Here is an 18117-nt window from a genome sequence, read left to right as displayed (position 1 = left end):
AGAGACCAAATCCGCATTCAAGAATTACAAATGTATCCTTAAGGCTGATGTGAAAGTGCTGGCAAATTCATCAGAAGGTTCCCCCGGCCAGAATGCAGGGTGACCGAAGCTGTAAAGCATGGTGTTCCGTCCACAGCCTCGCGCTGCCACAGCGCCAGACCCCAGGTTGCGGCAGGGGCTGCTCCTCTCTCCCACAAGGAGGAGTCCGGAGCACAGGCCGCAGACCTGGGACCAGCCGTTGGGCCAGCTTTGGCCCTTACATGTGTTTTACTTGGCTCACGCGGTGTCTGTAAAAACTATACACTGGCTGCCAACTTGTAAGACTCAGCAGTTTTCACATGAAACTCCAGACCTCTGGGTTCCTCTGGAGAACCAGAAGATCTGGCAACACTGGGCCCTGCATCCTGCACGGCAACCAGAGCCTGGAGCTGACGAGCAATGCTCCTCGGAAGCATGCTTCCCCAGGTCCCCAAAGGCCCTTCCCCTTCCCCACGTCTCTCCAACACAGGAACCAAGTATCCATTAGTACGTTCAAATTAAGATACGGGAGAATGTTTCTTGAATGTGCATCTCCATCAAAAGTGGAAATGACATACATTGTCCAAGAAGGCCACAGACTTCAAGAAAAATGGGAGAAACCATATTTCTTTGAGGGGGCAGAGTGTTGTAATGGCCAGGCGTGGTGGCTCACGCCTGCAGTCTCAACACTTTGGGAGGCCAAGGCAGGCAGATCGTTTGAGTCCAGGGGTTCGAGACCAGCCTAGGCAATGTGGCAAAACCCCATCTCTACCAAAAAATATATATAAGCACAAAAATTAGCCAGCCATGCTGGTGTGCACCTGCAGTTCTGCTACTCGGGAGGCTGAGTGGGTGGGAGGCTGGCTTGAGCCCAGGAGGCAGAGGTTGCAGTGAGCCAAGATCACACCACTGTACCCGAACCTGGGCAACAGAGCCAGACCCCAACTCAAAAAAAAAAAAGAGTGTTATAAACTTGAAGGTGGCTTCACTCCTGTCCTTTACCTGCCTGGCCTCCCATAGGCCTTTGAGTTTGTAACCCTTGGCATCTTGAGTCTTCAAAGTACCTAACCTACTGAACATCATAAATACCCAGCTATAGAAATTAAGAATATTAGAGAATCAGTTTCAACTGCTCATCCCACTATAATGGGTTAGAAGAAACCAGCATATGGGAAAGGCCAATTTGATTCCATCTGGCTCAGCTGCAGGCAGGCAGCTCTGCCCAGGAAGGCACTCTGGTATTTTCTTGGGCAGATGCAACAATCCAGTCCATACGCTATTACTTCCCAAAGGTAATCACACATTGCATGGATCTGTTTGCAACACTGCCTGTACCTCCCTGTGTTCAGCAAACAAGGGATACATCATTTTCTAGATTATCTTCCCTGTCATACAATTCATCCCTTCCATGTTCCAATTACCCACTACTTTTTCCGGTATGATAATCCCAGTGGATCAGAAAAGGGCATGTTGATGGCACCAAGGTGTGCCCAGAGCCAACACAATACTTACATCACTGCTCTTGGGCCTCGCCAATGCCAGGCTATCTCGGGCCAAGGCCACGATCACGTTGCTTTTCTCTCCAGCCCAGTGCACCACCATCTGATTGTGGGAATCATTCAGACTAACCTGAAAGAGATCAATATAGGAATTAGGACCCACGATAAGTGATAGCCACACACATTCTAAATCAAGACTCTTTCCTCCTTTGTCAAGCAGAAATGATTAAGATTCTGCCATCTAAAGCATTTGGGCCAAGGTGGCCTCTTCCCCTCCCACCTCATGCATATTCTGTCACACTCAACTTCCCCATAAAGAAATATGAGTCCCCTGCTATTTTGGATGTAAACAGATTGTAGAAAAGCTTCTTGGGCTCTCATTGGCATAACCGATTCCTTTGATTATTTTCATCCTTTATGATACCAATCTCTGGTTACTCTGATCCTTACTCTATGTATGACATGCGCTGGTAAGATTTTAAACTAAAGCATGGAAACATTGCCCATGTTCAAAAAAAATTCATAGGCCAGAAAGATCACATGCTTTTCAAACTTCTGTTCAAACTATGTTTTCTCTGGCTTGGTGGTACTGTCATTCACTTTCAACTGGTACTGAGAAATGAGAGAAGTATCATTGTGAAGCTTTTCAAAATTATTTTTGAAGGGTCTCAAATAAGGAAATATTTTAGTTCTCAGACTTTTAGATTTGGTAAACCGATAAAATAAAAATGAGGAAGGCCAACAGAGGACTGGTTGGCAACTTCTATTCCGCTAAGTAAGGACATCACAAAAACAGGACTAGCTACTCTCTCAATCTCTTTCCTCTGCTTCCCGAGGACACCACAGACTCTGGTCCAGGCTATGGGGCAGAAGGTGTGGCCTGGGACTGAGTTCCAGCAGGTGGAATGTGAGAGAAGTCATCAGGGCCACTATCAGCCTGGCCCCCCCATACAGTCCTGTTCTCTTTCCCCACCTGCAGGCTGCATTCAGACGACTCCAAAGCCCCAGAGGAGGACAGAGCCGAAGACGGAAGGAGCCTGCATCCCCAAGGAAAAGACCTCCGCTAACCAGTAGCACTCATCCTGAACTTCTCATAACCCGGAGCCTCAACTCAGCCACACCGCTGAGCCTTTGGGATTTGCCTGTTACGCAGCTCACCTTACAGGGCAATATGACCACTATCCAGAGTCAACGTCATTTTTTCAAAGACGTGTTAACACTGAAAACTGAGGAAGGATATCATCTCAGAATAAAGAACCGTTGTTTCACTGTATGGAAAACTACATTCCTTTTATTTTCTTATTTCACCGTTGGCTGACAGACACCTGTCTGAGGACTGGCATTTGAACACCTGAACCATACATTCCACACACTCTGTGGAAAGCAAAGTCATAACAGGAATAACAAAAATTCTGAGAGCTAGTCAGGCTCGGTGGCTCACGACTGTAATCCCAGCACTTTGGGAGGCCAAGGCGGGCAGATCACCTGAGGTCAGGAGTTCAAGACCCGCCTGGCCAATACGGTGAAACCCCATCTCTACTAAAAATACAAAAATTAGCCAGGCATGGTGGCATGCACTGTAGTCCCAGCTACTCGGGAGGCTGAGGCAGAAGAATCGCTTGAGCCCAGGAGGCAGAGACTGCAGCGAGCCGAGATCAAGCTACCATACTCCAATCTGGGCGACAGAGCAAGACTCAGTCTCAAAAAAAAAATTCTGAGAGATGGTCCAACACTCAGAAGCAGGACAACACCCTGAAACCAGGAGCACAGGCTGCCTCTCTTGCTGAGCGACGTCTGAGAGAAGCCTATTCCACCAGCCTCCTCAACCTCAGCTGTCTCAGGCACACGTGGAAGGAAATCAAGCTTCTGGGACTCCAGCCCGCACAGTCCACCCCACCCACGAGTAAGCCTTAGACTGATGACAGTTCAAGCCTGGGCCAACCTGCCCTCCAAGCTGTCTTCTCATCAAGGCTCTGCAGCAGAAAACCCACAGCTCCTTTCTCCTTCTCTCGCTTCCTCCCCCCAGCACACTCGAACTTTCCCCACCCACTCCTTGAGGTGCTCTCAGATGTCATCAGGGAAAAGAGAAACACCTGTGCCACATATTTGGCTGGCAGAAGGACAAAGCAGCTAATCCTTAACGACGTTACTTGGGGTTTTAAATACCTGCATTTAATTTGATCCAGGATCAAACTCTTTTTGATAAACATTTGAAAGGCGACCTTACTTTAAAGAGAAGGACCTAGGAAAATATGTCCTTCCAAAATGTCTCTTCTCATTCCCGGATAGATAAGTCCAAGCAAGCGCTAACAGAGAAGTGCAAATAAGAAATAGAAGTAAATAAATTATTTAATCCAGAATGCTACAAAGAGAAAGCAGCTAAAGGAATCTCCTCCGGTCGCTGAAGCCTTCCCTTTTCCTACTTTCTCTTTGCAGGCCAATCCTCTGGATCCATCTGGAGATCAGAAACTCACAACACAGGTGCCCTGGGAATCCCAGCTAAAAGTTTCCTCCCCTCCCAAAACATCGCACTCTTGAACCAGAGTGGGGATAGAAAACTATGCAAGTGTCAATAAAATAAAGGACTAGGAACCTAGAAAAAAAAAAAATCACCCACGTTCCCCTGGGATCTGGGATAAAAAGTCCTCAAATATTCAACTTGGGCATCCTCAAAGATGACATCAAAATGCTCCCTCTGGCAGGTAACACTCAGATAATGCTTTGAGTAGGTTGCAAAGCTTTCAGTGATCAGAGTGGGCAAAAGGTCTGAAGACAACTTGCTGAAATCGATCTACTCAGAGGACAGGAGACCTCCTCACCAATCCCAAGGCAGGTGAAAGGTGAGAGGAGCACCAAGGGCAAGCCTCAAAACATCCAAGGGCTTTTCTACGAAGAAAACCTCCCATCCTGGCTAGCACGGTGAAACCTGGTCTCTACTAAAAACACAAAAAATTAGCCGGGCGTGGTGGCAGGTGCCTGTAGTCCCAGCTACTAGGGAGGCTGAGGCAGGAGAATGGCGTGAACCCGGGAGGCAGAGCTTGCAGTGAGCCAAGATGGTGCCACTGCACTCCAGCCTGGGCAACAGAGCAAGACTCCACCTCAAAAAAAAAAAAAGAAAAAAGAAAAGAAAACCTCTAGAAGGCAAGCCTGGTAAAACAGCTGTTTGTTTGTTACTTTGTTTCTTTTTCTTTTTTTTTTTTTAAAGAACAGCTTTTTTTATTAGATGTCCCTTTTACTCATAAGAGCAGACCGAAAAGGGCCAGCCCAGTAGGGGGATAAAATCCCTGGCAAGAAATGACTTGTACGAGGGCCACCAGGCACTCGCAGGAACAGCTCAGCTCCTTTGCTTGGCGAGATGTCAGGCACATCCTGGTCATGAGAATAACTCCCTGGTGAGTCACAGCTGATCCCCAAGGCAGCCCAGGTGCCCATCCCCCCACAGCAGACCTAGTTGCAGGAATCAGGAATGGATGCGTGCAGGACAGGGGAGCCAGCAGGCAGGCTGGCAGGAAGTAAATTTTATTATCAAGACATGCATTCTGCCCTCTGGCCTCACCTTCCTCCTCTGTCTCCACCTTGCCCCATCCGCACCCCCAAGGGAAAGAAAAGAAGTCAACAAAGCAGGCTTTTCCCGCTAGCTCTCCATGGCATGTGGCCAAGACACCAGCAGCCCAGGGCAGCCCCCAGCAATCAAGAAAAACCCACACGTCCCTAGATCCCTTTACTTAATCAGTGGCTTCCAGTTTGTTTGGTTCCATTTCCATCCATCCCCAAGGATCTCCCCCGATCTCCCCTTTCCTCCTCCTCAAGCTTTTTTCCATCGCCAATCCCCCACGCAGGTCCCACACCCAGAAGACACTGGCCTGGGAGTGGGTGGGAGGGTGGTTTTCCCAGGAACATAACCTTGACGTGCAATCAGCTATAACCACAACCCCAGGGTGTGAACAACCTTCCCTCTCCCCTCTCTAGCTCACAGGGCATAGCTGGAGCTTGATAAATGAGACACAATTAATTGGAGCTGTTAAGGCAGCAGGGAGGGGCTGAGTGCCTCCCCTCAGAAGGCAAACAGAGAAAAATTACATGCCACAGAAACCTCTGAACACAGAAACTGCATCATAAACAACAAACAGCATCTGGCTCATTGGCAGGTCGTTAAGAGTCAAGATAACTCCCCCCACCCCACCCCCCAAGATCACCTGGCCTAGGGGCGTCCCACGCCCCACTGAAGGTCAGAATCACCTGAGAGGCCCCACTCCATGCCTACCGGCTCTGTCGCCCTCTGCCTGGAGCCCAGGAATCAGTCTTTTTTAAAAGACACACCCAGCCAGGCATGGTGGCTCAGGTCTGTAATCCCAGCACTTTGGGAGGCCGAGGCAGGTGAATCACGAGGTTAGGAGATGGAGACCAACCTGGCTAACACAGTGAAAAACCGTCTCTACTAAAAATACAAAAAATTAGCCAAGCATGGTGGCACATGCCTGTAGTTCCGGCTACTCGGGAAGCTGAGGCAGGTGAATTGCTTGAATCTGGGAGGCAGAGGTTGCAGCGAACCAAGATCATGCCACTGCACTCCAGCCTGGGCGACAGAGCGAGACTCCATCTCAAAAAAAAAAAAAAAGACACACCCCAACCCCAGGTATTTCTAATGCAGCTTCTTTGGGAAACAACGAATCTAGTTGATTCCCCTGCCTCCTGGCAGGAGCTGGAACTAAATGACAGTAGCTAGAAAGATGTACCATTTTTGGTGGGGGGTTTGTCTTTGGGGATTTGGGATGGTCATTAAGACTCTAGGATATACTGATGATATATGCTACAACGTGGCTGAACCTCACAAACAATATGCTAAGTGAAAGAAGCCAGATACAAAAGGTCACGTATTGCATGACACCATTTGTATGAAATGTCCCGAATAGGTAAATCCATAGCGACAGAAAGCTGATTAGTGGTTACCAGGGGCTGGTAGATTGGAGAGGAGGGAATCACTGCTTAATGGGTAAGGGGTTTTATTTCAGAGTGATGGAAATGTTTTGGAAATCGTGGTAGCACAACATCGTGGCGATATTAAATCCACTGAACTGTTCACTTTAAAATGGCTAATTTTATGTAATGTGAAATACACCCAAATTTTTTTAAGGCCTCTAGTACCTACAGAGAACATCATATTTCTCAAGTGCTAATCAAGAACCTAGCAGCTTCCACTCTTAAGAAGTGCTCCTTTTATCTCATCTCGAGCCCTCATGCTACCAAAATATGCAGCTAGAATGAGTCATACAGGAGGCAGGCTGGGGACTGGGTCTCTGGCCAAACCAATCCTTCAAAGTGCTGTCAGCGGCATCTGCAGAGCCACAGCATCCGCACGGGCCTCCCTGTCCCCAGCTGGAGAAACAGCCGCAGGCCCAAGGCTAGTATCCACCGCCAGCTCACAACAGTGGATGCCACCCACACCTTGACTCACCTTGGCATCTTCATCAAACAAGTCCATATCACCCCACACATGTTGTCCCTCAGCCCCCTGCGTGCCCTGGCAACCCGGAGAGGTGAAATGATTCACCTCCTATTATTCAGAGTTAGGGGAAGGACCTGCTACCACCCAGTCCTCAAGCTCTGGGTTGTTATAAATAGAGGGGAGGAAGTCAATGGCTTGGATGAAGGGACTGATTACTCATGCGTTCACTTGCGGATGAAGTAGGCACTGAGGTCGCTAGGTGCCAGGCACCCTGTAGGCTCTTTAATCATTTCTTACCTGTTAGCTCACACAGAGCACTTCTGGGGGAATGAGGGTTGCAAGTCTAAGCCAATGATGAGAAGTTTCCGACAAAACCACCGAAATCTGTATAGTTGTTGAGGCTTATGCAGGAGGTGGGGCCACTGAATAGAATGGGTCACAGGTACCCTCTCTACACCTCTTTCAAATCGGCCAAACCCAAAGATCAGGATGTCCTAGACTCCCACAGCTTGCAGTCCTCACAACTCCTACACAGCCTCCTCCCAAAATACGGTACAAGGAGGACAAATAAGGTGGTCTCATTCATTTCTCTGCTTCACTAGCAGTGAAATACAAAGAAGCGTTTTTAAAATTCTACAATATAGCATAAAACAAATATCCTGTCCTTCAACTGTGAGGACAGAAGGAGCCAGGCACTCCCCTGAACTATATGACGAAACTCAGGAAGCCAAAGACAGCCTCCTGAGGTCCAAGGAGAACAAGGTTTTCCCAAACCATCCCTTTGCGTGGCCTAAATGCTAGGTATGCAAATTGCCTCTCACTGTCCCCTTTCAAGACTATGTTCTCACTATATTTAGCAAGCTTATTATCCTCCCTGGACTCCTCACCTCAGAAGGAAAGCTGAAATCTAGTTTATGAGCACTCCCGGAAGAGAGGCTTAGTTCATGGAATGTCAGCTCACTCACTTGACTTTTGAGTTTGCTCAAGATGCTTTACCTACAGAACTCCTGAACTATTTTGCTGATGAATTCAGGCTGCCCATTTTCCAGATGAGGAAACAAGGAGAGAATGACCTTGGACTAGAATTTAGCATTCACTACTATCTCCTTCACTGGAGCCATGACCATTCTACAGAGAAAAATACACATATGCCCTTTCCTTTCTCTTTGCTAAAAGGATGGTAATCATAATCTCGCTGCCTTATAATATCAGTTTAGAGAACTTATTTCCCTTTCTGATTGATCCTTGGCAGGAAGAACCGACCTACTGTTCACCTCTGTGTGCCACTCTGTCCTGGTGAACCCACTTTGTCAACCAGCGAATGTGCTTTGCTGTTTTGGGAGGGGCTCCCTACTAAAAAGAAACTGTGGAAAACTCTCTTTCTCATGAGCATATCACCCCTTAATTTACCAGTTGGTAAAAAAAAAATGAGGAAAATATCAAAGCCAGAAAGAATCTCAGAGAACATCTAAAGGAAATGCTACACTTTGCAAATGAGATTAAGCTCAGAGACAGACTTTAAGGCAATGTGGTGGTCCTCTCTGCCTGAAAACACACAGCCCCAGTGCAGGAAACACAGTCAGAGGGAGCGCAGCAAGTACCCCCTCAAGAGAGAGCACCCTAAGCCAGGACTTGCCCTACGTGAGGATTCCCCTATGAACCCAAAGCCATTTCTCACAGCTCTTCAGGATGGTTCCAGACCACCGACTTTCCCTCTGCAGCTTCACCATAAATAGCCCCTCACCTCGTTCAGTCAATAAGTGTTTATCAAGCACTAACTATATACCAGATGCTATACTAGGTGTTAGTAAAATGGCAGACTCACATCTGTAATCCCAGCACTTTGGGAGGCCAAGGCGGGCGGATCCCTCGAGGCCAGGAGTTCAAGACCAGCCTAGACAACATGGCACAACCCCAATCTCTACAAAAAAATACAAAAAATTAGACAGGCCTGGTGGCGCACGCCTGTAGTCCCAGCTACTAGGGAGTCTGATGTGGGAGGATCGCTTGTGCCCAAGAGATCGAGGCCGCAGTGAGCTATGATCATGCCACTGCACTCCAGCCTGGGCGACAGAGCTAGACCCTGTCTCAAAAAATAAAAAAGAAAGAAAAATAACACGATTCTAGGTCCTGCCTCATAGCTCTGAATATAGTAGGCAAAACATGCGTTAAACAACTAATTCCAGGAATGATGATTGAATTACTGTTGTTACACAGGGGACCTAACCTCATATCGGGGAGAGAGTGAGGCTTCACTGAAGACCTGACCTATGTACTGACACCATAAGGATGAAGAGGGAGGAGTTAGGGAAGAGGGGATGGAGAAGTGAGGCAGAGAACAGAGACCCAGACCTGAGGCAGGGCAGAGCAAAAGCCAGGAAAGAGAAGGGCCTTGAGACTTGCTGTGTTTGAAAAATTATGAGATCAGTGTGGCCAGGAGAAAGTGGAACTATATGAGATCTCCAGGTTTTAAAGGTGGAGAAAAAAAGCACTGCAAAAAAGCTGTGGATCCCTGCCTGAGATCAAAAATTTCACTAGATTACTTAGGATAGACAAATATGCCTGGGTAAATCTAAAACAAGTTAGCAGTTAGCTTGAGTCTTGTTCTCTCCAGTTTATCACCTGTCTAACTATCGGTAAGTCGCTTCACCTTTTCCAGCCTCAAGATACTCATCTCTGAAATGAGATGAATAATCATTCTTATCTTCCCCATTTTTTAAGATTGTCGTAAGAATCAAATGAGATGCAACCTGTGGATGTCATTTCATAAACTTCGACGTACTAAAACATCATTTCTTTTCATTACCAAATGCCTCTCAACCAAAATAAGCCATTCCTCACAAAACGGCTCCACATAAAACATTAACATTAGCGAAAGGCCTAAGAGCAAGCGATGACATATATAAAATGACAAAACACTGCACGCCTGAGTCAAGCTAGGAGCTCCTGCCTAACTGAAACTCACAGGCAGTTTTCTCCTTCATTCCCAGCCAAACTCTGAAACCTGGGGAAACCCAACCTCCAGGTCCTAACGCTCCAGCCCAGAGGTGACACTATTTTCTAGCACTTTCCTAACTCCAAGAGAAAAGCATGTAAACATTACATCCCAGAACCGAAGGCCTCTATACCCTACCAGTGGCTTCTTCACCACCCTGAGAGAGAAGCTAGCCATCTCATTACTGGGTATATGCCCAAAGGACTATAAATCATGCTGCTATAAAGACACATGCACACGTATGTTTATTGCGGCACTATTCACAATAGCAAAGAGTTGGAACCAACCCAAATGTCCAACAACGATAGACTGGATTAAGAAAATGTGGCACATATACACCATGGAATACTATGCAGCCATAAAAAATGATGAGTTCGTGTCCTTTGTAGGGACATGGATGAAACTGGAAAACATCATTCTCAGTAAACTATCGCAAGGACAAAAAACCAAACACCGCATGTTCTCACTCATAGGTGGGAATTGAACAATGAGAACTCATGGACACAGGAAGGGGAACATCATGCTCCGGGGACTGTTGTGGGGTGGGGGGAGGGGGGAGGGACAGCATTAGGAGATACATCTAATGCTAAATAACGAGTTAATGGGTGCAGGAAATCAACATGGCACATGGATACATATGTAACAAACCTGCACATTGTGCACATGTACCCTAAAACCCTAAAGTATAATAAAAAAAAAAAAAAAAAAAAAAAAAAGGAGAAGGGGGAGTGCATTAAACCCAATGGCTTGGCCAATTTCTCAGTAACAGGAGATGCCCTCTGGGCTACCAGGAGGTGAGGCAACAGGCGGACGTCCCACAGGCTCTGGTCTGCTAGCTAAACTCCCCCAGCTCTGTTTAGATAGCTCTTTCACCTCTAGCCAACTTTCCGCATCCACTCCTTCATTTTTCTCCTCTAGAGATTGAAGGCCTTGTTTCTGCAGTAACCATCCCCCTCCACCCCACCCATCGCCACCACCAACAGCACACCTTGTCAAATTCAGCAAACCATGTGCACAGTTAGCTGCAGATTTTTTTTTAACCACTCAGTGAGAGAATTTCAGGGAACTAAATATACACAGATGAGGTAAGTCATAGGTACAGAGTTTCAGGTTACTCAATTAATTGAGCACAGGTTTAAAACATGCAAGTCCTTCCAAACACTTCCGGTTTCACAGGACACTCACCCCACCCTGTTCTGTCCCCACTCCCTGCCATCTCAGGCTCCTCGGCTGAGATCCTTGGGCAGATCAGCACTGGCCTTTCTTCCCAGGTCCCTGGGGCAGAGACACGTGGAACTGTCTCACATGTGTCTCCTGGGCTAATAGAGAAATGGGATCCTTAACTATCTGGGACCTTAACCCTATAGCTTGCTATCTCACAGGTACCTATTAAAGTCTTCCCAGCCACAGTCCCCAAGCTAGCCTTTCTCCACAGGTGGCTCTTAACCCAGGGCCCTCCAGGCTCAACCAGATCATACCAGCCTTTCCAATACCTCTGGTCACAGAGTTAAAAATTTCATCAAGGCCAGGCACGGTGGCTCACACCTGTGATCCCAGCACTTTGGGAGGCCAAGGTGGGTGGATCACGAGGTCAGGAGTTCCAGACCAGCCTGGCCAATATGGTGAAACCCCATCTCTACTAAAAATACAAAAAAATTAGCCGGGCGTGGTGGCGCGCACCTGTAATACCAGCTACTCAGGAGGCTGAGGCACAAGAATAGCTTGAACCTGGGAGGCAGAGGTTGCAGTGAGCCGAGATAGAGCCACTGCACTCCAGGTGGGCAAAGGAGCGAGACTCTGTCTCAAAAAAAAAAAAGAAAAAAAAATTTCATCATGACACTACACCTCAGCTCACCAGCCCACCAAAGTCAGAAGGAAATCATCTCAGTACCCCTAAAATATTAAAATCCCAACTGAGGGCCCACCCATTGATTCACCCCACATTTATTTCACGTAAGATTCACCCTAGTCATCTTCCCCCAGGGTTTCTACTCAACAGGCTAGTCTCTCTTCGAAATAATAGAGGCCACATCAGTTACCTTCTTCATTTAAAAAACCCCCAAAAAGGGGGGAGATAATAAACAACATATTGGTCTCTACACGGCACAAATGCATTTGATATAGGTACATCTTTTTATTGCCCTTGTCAGCCACTCAGATTTGGGATATAATCACATCAGCCTGCCTTTCTGAGAATTCGTAGCTGTGTTTTGAATCTAATTCAGGGGACTGGAGATAAATCATTGTGAAGGGTCCTGATTTTCCAAGCTAAGAGCCTGCAGCAGCAGCAACAGCAATGGCATGCTAAGTTAAAAGGTCAGCCAAGAAGAGGGCGAGGTTTATATGCAAAGATGAAGACCACACGCCTGCAGTGTTTGTCTTCATGCCAATCTGGAGGGTTGAAGGGAAGAAAGACAGACCCAGCTACATCAAGGTAAGTCAACAAAAGCACAGGAAGCAAAGGGCAGGGCAGGGAGATGGCCCCACTGTTAAGGCACTGTTTACATCTTTCATTGCTAAACAGAACGTGCAGGGTCTGCACTCCACCTTAGCGAAGCCCGATACAAGTGCAGTGTTTGCGCAAGGCCAGATGAGAAGTGAAGCCACAGAGATGTGGTTCACCCTGTGAATAGTCAGCCTTCGTTGACTAAGTGACTGACGGAAGGAGGCAACTGTGCAGAGACATGCCCTAGAGCCAACCACCGGACCCACTTGGCCCTCCACGGTCCCCCTGGTGAGTTCCTACCTAGGAAAGAAGGGCCACTGTCTCCTGACACTCATCTTGGCAGTCAGCAGCCACCAATACCTAGGGTCTAGACCCGAGCCCTCCACTCTTGCTTTTATTGCCCTGTTTGCGATGTCTACAAGAGCAGGTCTTTGCAGGAACTTCTCTCTTGGGTGAAGCAGAGGTTGCCTACAGGTGGGAAGAAGAGGCCTCGTCAAAGCTTGTGCTGTCTACACAGCAGCCAAGAGCCACAAGTGGCTATTTCGACTTTAAATTTGTTAAAATTAGATGAAAGACACTTCAAATCTTCAGTCACACTTGCCACATTTCACCTACTCAATGGCCAGATCTGACTAGTGAAAATGGTGAACAGCACAGATAGAGAACATCACTATCACAGAAGGATCTATTGAACAGTGCCACATCAGAGGGTCCAGGATGCGGCCAGGAAGATAGGATCTTCCAGCTCTTGGCTAGTAGCAGTGCTAGGGGCATGGATGTTACCATTATAATAAACAGTTACCCAGTGGATAACAGAACTTTGTAATTATTTTTTAACACACTATTGTACTTGTGATCATTACGCAGTCCTACTTTTATGGAACCCACCATAAAATGCACAAAGCATTGGTCATGTTACAGTTAAAAAATACTGAGCATCTCACAATAACATAGGAGGAAACTCAAATCTTGATCTTGCTCAGCAGCCCACTCTGCCTTTTCTGGTTTTTAGCTTCATCAGCCACTTCAGTGCTTGAAGGCCGCCCATGCCACTTCTTCGAAGGCCCAGGGTTCACAGGTCGATAAACCAATAAATTAGGTCGAAATTAACTGTGGCTCATTTTAAATTGAGGGAAATTGATTTTTGCATGTACGTGGCTAGACTGACTATACCATCTGCCAACAGAGTCTGGTATACCTAGAAAATGCATAGGAAGGTCCCATGCTCATCAACAGAGAATGCCTCATCCCCACAGCCCAGACCACCTCTGGAGAAATACTAGTCCCTGAATAGTCAAACCAAAAATGCACTGAGCTCTCTTTTACTTTCCATCACACTTATTTAAATCCAAATAAATGGAGGAAAGGTCAACGTAATGCCCCCAGGTTTTAATACATTTTTATTCATTTAAAACATTTAATACATTTTTATCAACTCTCAATTATCTGCATCTGAATTACCGTCGAAAATTCTAAACTCCAAACTGCCTTTCCCTGAACACATTTAGGCCAGCCATTTCCCTTACCAATAGATCAAAGAATGCAAATTCATTTTAATATTCACCTAAGCAAAACTTAATTAGGAAGGTAAAGGAATGCTTTAAAAAAAAGACTAAATAAATACATAGCAAAAGCAAATAGATTATTTTTCGGATTACCTGCTCTCCAGATTATGATAAGACTGCCCCCTGTGTCCCTCCATTACAGTGGGTGGAACAAAGCTGGCTCCATCTGTCTCTGCCCTGGGATTCAACAATGACACTACAAAGATGGCTGTCATGTCTAAGGAGGAACAGACCAAAATCTGACAATGAAATGTTCCTACAACATCCATCTTTTGCCTTGGGATGTTCGTTGCTATAAGGATCTGCCTCGTGGATCCCAAGTCTCAAAGCAATTTATTAAGCATACCATTAACTTCATCTTACAGAACATAGAGAAAACATTCTCGGAAAGAACACAAATTAAAACCAAGATCCATGATCACTGTATTCTGATGCTCTTACAAGCCTGGACTCCACATCTCAAGGGAACTGTGCTCCAGCATCTCTCCAATTTATAAGAGGGCTACATCAGGCTGCTCTCCTGCTCTGCAAGAACGCTTGAAGTGAAAGGAGAATGAGGTTTTTCTCACCTGGCCTGGAAAAAAAGTAATCATCTATTTTATATTATGATACTTCAGGTAATTTTCTAACAATTCACCATCATAATATCACAAATATAATTTAGAGCTAAAGTTAATCTCATTATTCAGGATACCAGGGACTACAGATAACAGGAAGCCACTTATAATTCAAGTTTCAAATTTTATGTACATACATGTTGTACAAGCATAGACTGTTTCTGGAAAGATATACAAAAATACTGATAACAATGGATGCCACCCAGGAAGGAGCTCTGGGTGAACAGGGGGCATGAGAAGGGAGGAAATTTGTCACCACATACTCTTTTGTACAAATTTTGTTTTGTAAACGTGCACTACCTAATCAGACAGTTTTTTATTTCATCCCTTGAAATTCCACCACTTTACTCTTCTCACCAACCCCTTTCCTCCATTCCTTCCACCTCTCAAAGCCTCCACCTTCTGTGCCTCTAACCATGCAAGCTGTTTATGAACTAAAAGTGGTCAGAGACTGGGCACAGAGCTCCCTAAGAAAAGATGCCAAGTGGAACCAGGAAGAGTTTTTCAAGGTCACATCCCTTATTGAGCCAACCCAAGGCCCCAAGCAACACTTCAGCTACATAAAAGCCAACCTGAAGCAGCACATTCTTTGCCTTCTCATCTTATTCTGGAAGCATACAGGTCAAACATTCTAACTTCAGAATCAACCAGCCAATTCTTTCCCAACCAAGTGTATCATGGAAGAACCTACTCAAAAGAGATCTAAAGCTAAACGGTATTCCACCCCCAAAGGAGGCCCTTTGTCCCAGGGCCTTGTGCTGTAATAGACACTTTATTTTCAGTCTCAAATCAGGACACTGAATACTCCCTGGCCTCTAAAATGTAGGAATTATGAAGAGAGAGCTTGTTGGAAGGAAAATAAACCTGTAAATCCTGTTAGGCTTTGTGCTTCATTCCAAAGGATTTTTCCCCAAAACAATACCATTAGCATAAACCAGAATGATAGCCCTAAAAGAGAGGATTCTGTAAAATAGAATTCAAGCTCTTCATTCAAAATAACTCCCATATAGCACAGGAAAATCGGGGCTCCACTGTTGTAGGCCATGCCGCTTGCATCCTCACTACCGAATCAGCCATCTCATTTTCACTATCCATGTGTGAGTTCACTGTATTCCTCCTTATAAATAAGTTTTATATAATGTGAATGTGCTTCCTACCCTCCGGGCCTCTCTTCTTCCAGGTGCACGGCTGGTCCACAAATACTCATTAAGGGCCTCCCAAGTGCCAGGGAAACACAAGAGAACTTGATCCATGCCCTCAAGGAGCAAATAGGAAGATGAGACAGTTGAGCAATTCTAACACAAGGCAGTAAGTGCTGCATCCAAGCTCAGAAGAAACTCTTCCCACCATAGCCTGAGAATACCAAGAGGTATTCCTTGGATGTTAAAGAATGGAATAAGAGCTTTCCAGGCAGGGACAAGAGTCGGGGAAGATCATTTCAGGCAGAGGAAAAAGCAGGCATGATGGCACAGAGAGACAGAGCTTATGAGAAATCAGGAGGAAATTCAGTGTGGCATGAATTAGGGAATCCCTCTTCTTGGACTTGGCCTTTTTAAGAAGGGGCTCAACTTCTAAACTTTGCCTTTTTTTTTTTTTTAGATGGAGTCTCACTCTGTCGCCAGGCTGGAGTGCAGTGGTGCGATCTCGGCTCACTGCAACCTCCGCCTCCCAGGTTCAAGCGATTCTCCTGCCTCAGCCTCTTGAGTAGGCAGGACTGCAGGCGCCCGCCACCACGCCCAGTGAATTTTTGTAGTTTTAATAGAGACGGGGTTTCCCCATGTGGGCCAGGCTGGTCTCGAACTCCCGACCTCAGGTGATCTGCCCGCCTCGGCCCCCCACAGTGCTGGGATTACAGGCGTGAGCCTTGAACATGGGCAGAAAAGTCCTGATATCTGCCAGCAAATTATTTTCACCACTACAATCACATTTCGGTATCATAAATGTGCCTTTAAGTAATCACGGCAGAAGCCAGTCTCCCCACCTTAGAGAAACTGAGGAGGAAAATGGTCAAAATAACCAAGCCTAGTTTACCCAAAGGGTTAGCGAAGCAGAGGAATTGACTCTAGCCCAGGGCTCTTTCTCAGATGCAAGTATTCCCCTGAGAAAGCCTTCCCTTCTCTTCTCCCGGAAGCTGGTGGCCTTAACATCGCCTCTAGGCCTGCTTCCTTCAGGCAGCTTCTGCTTCCAGCCCTAATCTGTGCTGCCAGTGTCCTCTTAACCTCACTCAAAGGTCAGAGGGCAAGAAGCTGGACAGTGTCTGAGCCCACCACCCCTTATCTCTCCATCTCCCATGCGCTGCATGTCACACAGCCCGTTATCACACCATTGTAGAGTTGTGGCTGGTTTCTTGTGACCATGTTTCCTGGTTCCCGTCCTGGTACATTGACATGCCTGTATCTGCATCTGCTTGCTCTCCTCCTTAAATTGTAAATTTCCTAAAAGCAGGAATGAAATTTTATTCCCCACCTCACTGCACCTCCATAGAACCACACTCAAGTCAAGCAATACTGTTGGAAAACATTACCATTCCTTAGGTTTAAACGTTGAAGGGGAAAGCGGTGAGTACAAAGTGGAACTTGGCTTAAGGCTAAAAGTAGGACCATATAATTTATTGTCACATCTTGACACTTTTGAGAGTGAAGGGGGTGCTATTCATAACCACCAGAGACAACTTAGAAACCAGGTCTGCCCCAGGGAAACACAGAGGCAATGGTCATCCTTGCTAGAAAGATCATTCCAAATAGACGTTAGTTACTCCAGGGTTCCAAGAGGGGCACCTCAAACCCCTTCAGTCACCAACCTGTGCTTGCATTCTGAAGGGTCTGCACCAGATAGAACTTGTGGCAGAAAGCCCAGTACGGGGAAGTTCTTCCTTTTATCTGACTCAAATCCTTACAGATTCAAATTAATTCCACTTCTTATTAACCTCAGAGCAAGAGGCAACAATGGCATAGGAAGGCAGCCACAGAGAAGAAAAATCTCACCCTTGCATCCTCACCCTCCGGTTAGGAATTCCTCATTATGAGTTTAACTGCTAGTTCTCCATCCTTCAGCTGAACCAAACTCAATCTGGCTGGCCCAGAAACTCAAAAGCCCAGGGTTTGGGAGTCACTCCCAATGAGAACAGAGTTCATGTCCAACCTGCCCCACATCCCCTGGAGATTTTCATAAACCAAACCCAAGAAAGAAATGGCACGTGTACGCATATTTTTGAAACCAGAAAGCTTTTTCCTCAACCTAAACTATAGCTTCAGGGGACCTGAGCACTGAGAGGGATTGTCTCCCACCGGCCCCCAACTGCCAGTTCCCAGAATGCTGATTGAAGAGCACAGCAGAGCTGGGCTGACTGGGGAGGCCCAGTGAAGAAGTGGGCCGCTCCTCCTCCTTCTCCCACCCTCCATCAGCCCCATGCTGGTGTTTCTGTTAGAGCAAGGACCTTGATGACTTCTTTTTGTTCATACACATATTTGTCATATGGGGTGGGGACGGGGAGGGGGACAAGGATCTGGTCCCAAGAGGAACTGAGCATGC

General features: G+C 46.5%; 1 protein-coding gene across 2 annotated transcripts in view; it reads right to left on the bottom strand.

Moving 5' to 3' along the window:
* The window catches only part of SORL1 (sortilin related receptor 1), a 289661-nt gene that overhangs the window by 163236 nt on the left and 108308 nt on the right, over positions 1-18117 (bottom strand). For both annotated transcript variants that reach the window (XM_055273513.2, XM_055273512.2), the window contains exon 2: positions 1531-1647. In XM_055273513.2, the coding sequence (XP_055129488.1) occupies positions 1531-1647 (117 nt within the window). The remainder of the gene's footprint in view (positions 1-1530; positions 1648-18117) is intronic.

Source organism: Symphalangus syndactylus, chromosome 3 (genome assembly GCF_028878055.3).
Source record: "Symphalangus syndactylus isolate Jambi chromosome 3, NHGRI_mSymSyn1-v2.1_pri, whole genome shotgun sequence".
Taxonomy (NCBI): domain Eukaryota; kingdom Metazoa; phylum Chordata; class Mammalia; order Primates; family Hylobatidae; genus Symphalangus; species Symphalangus syndactylus.
Note: the sequence above shows the minus strand (reverse complement) of the source record. Positions and strands in the feature narration are given on the sequence as shown.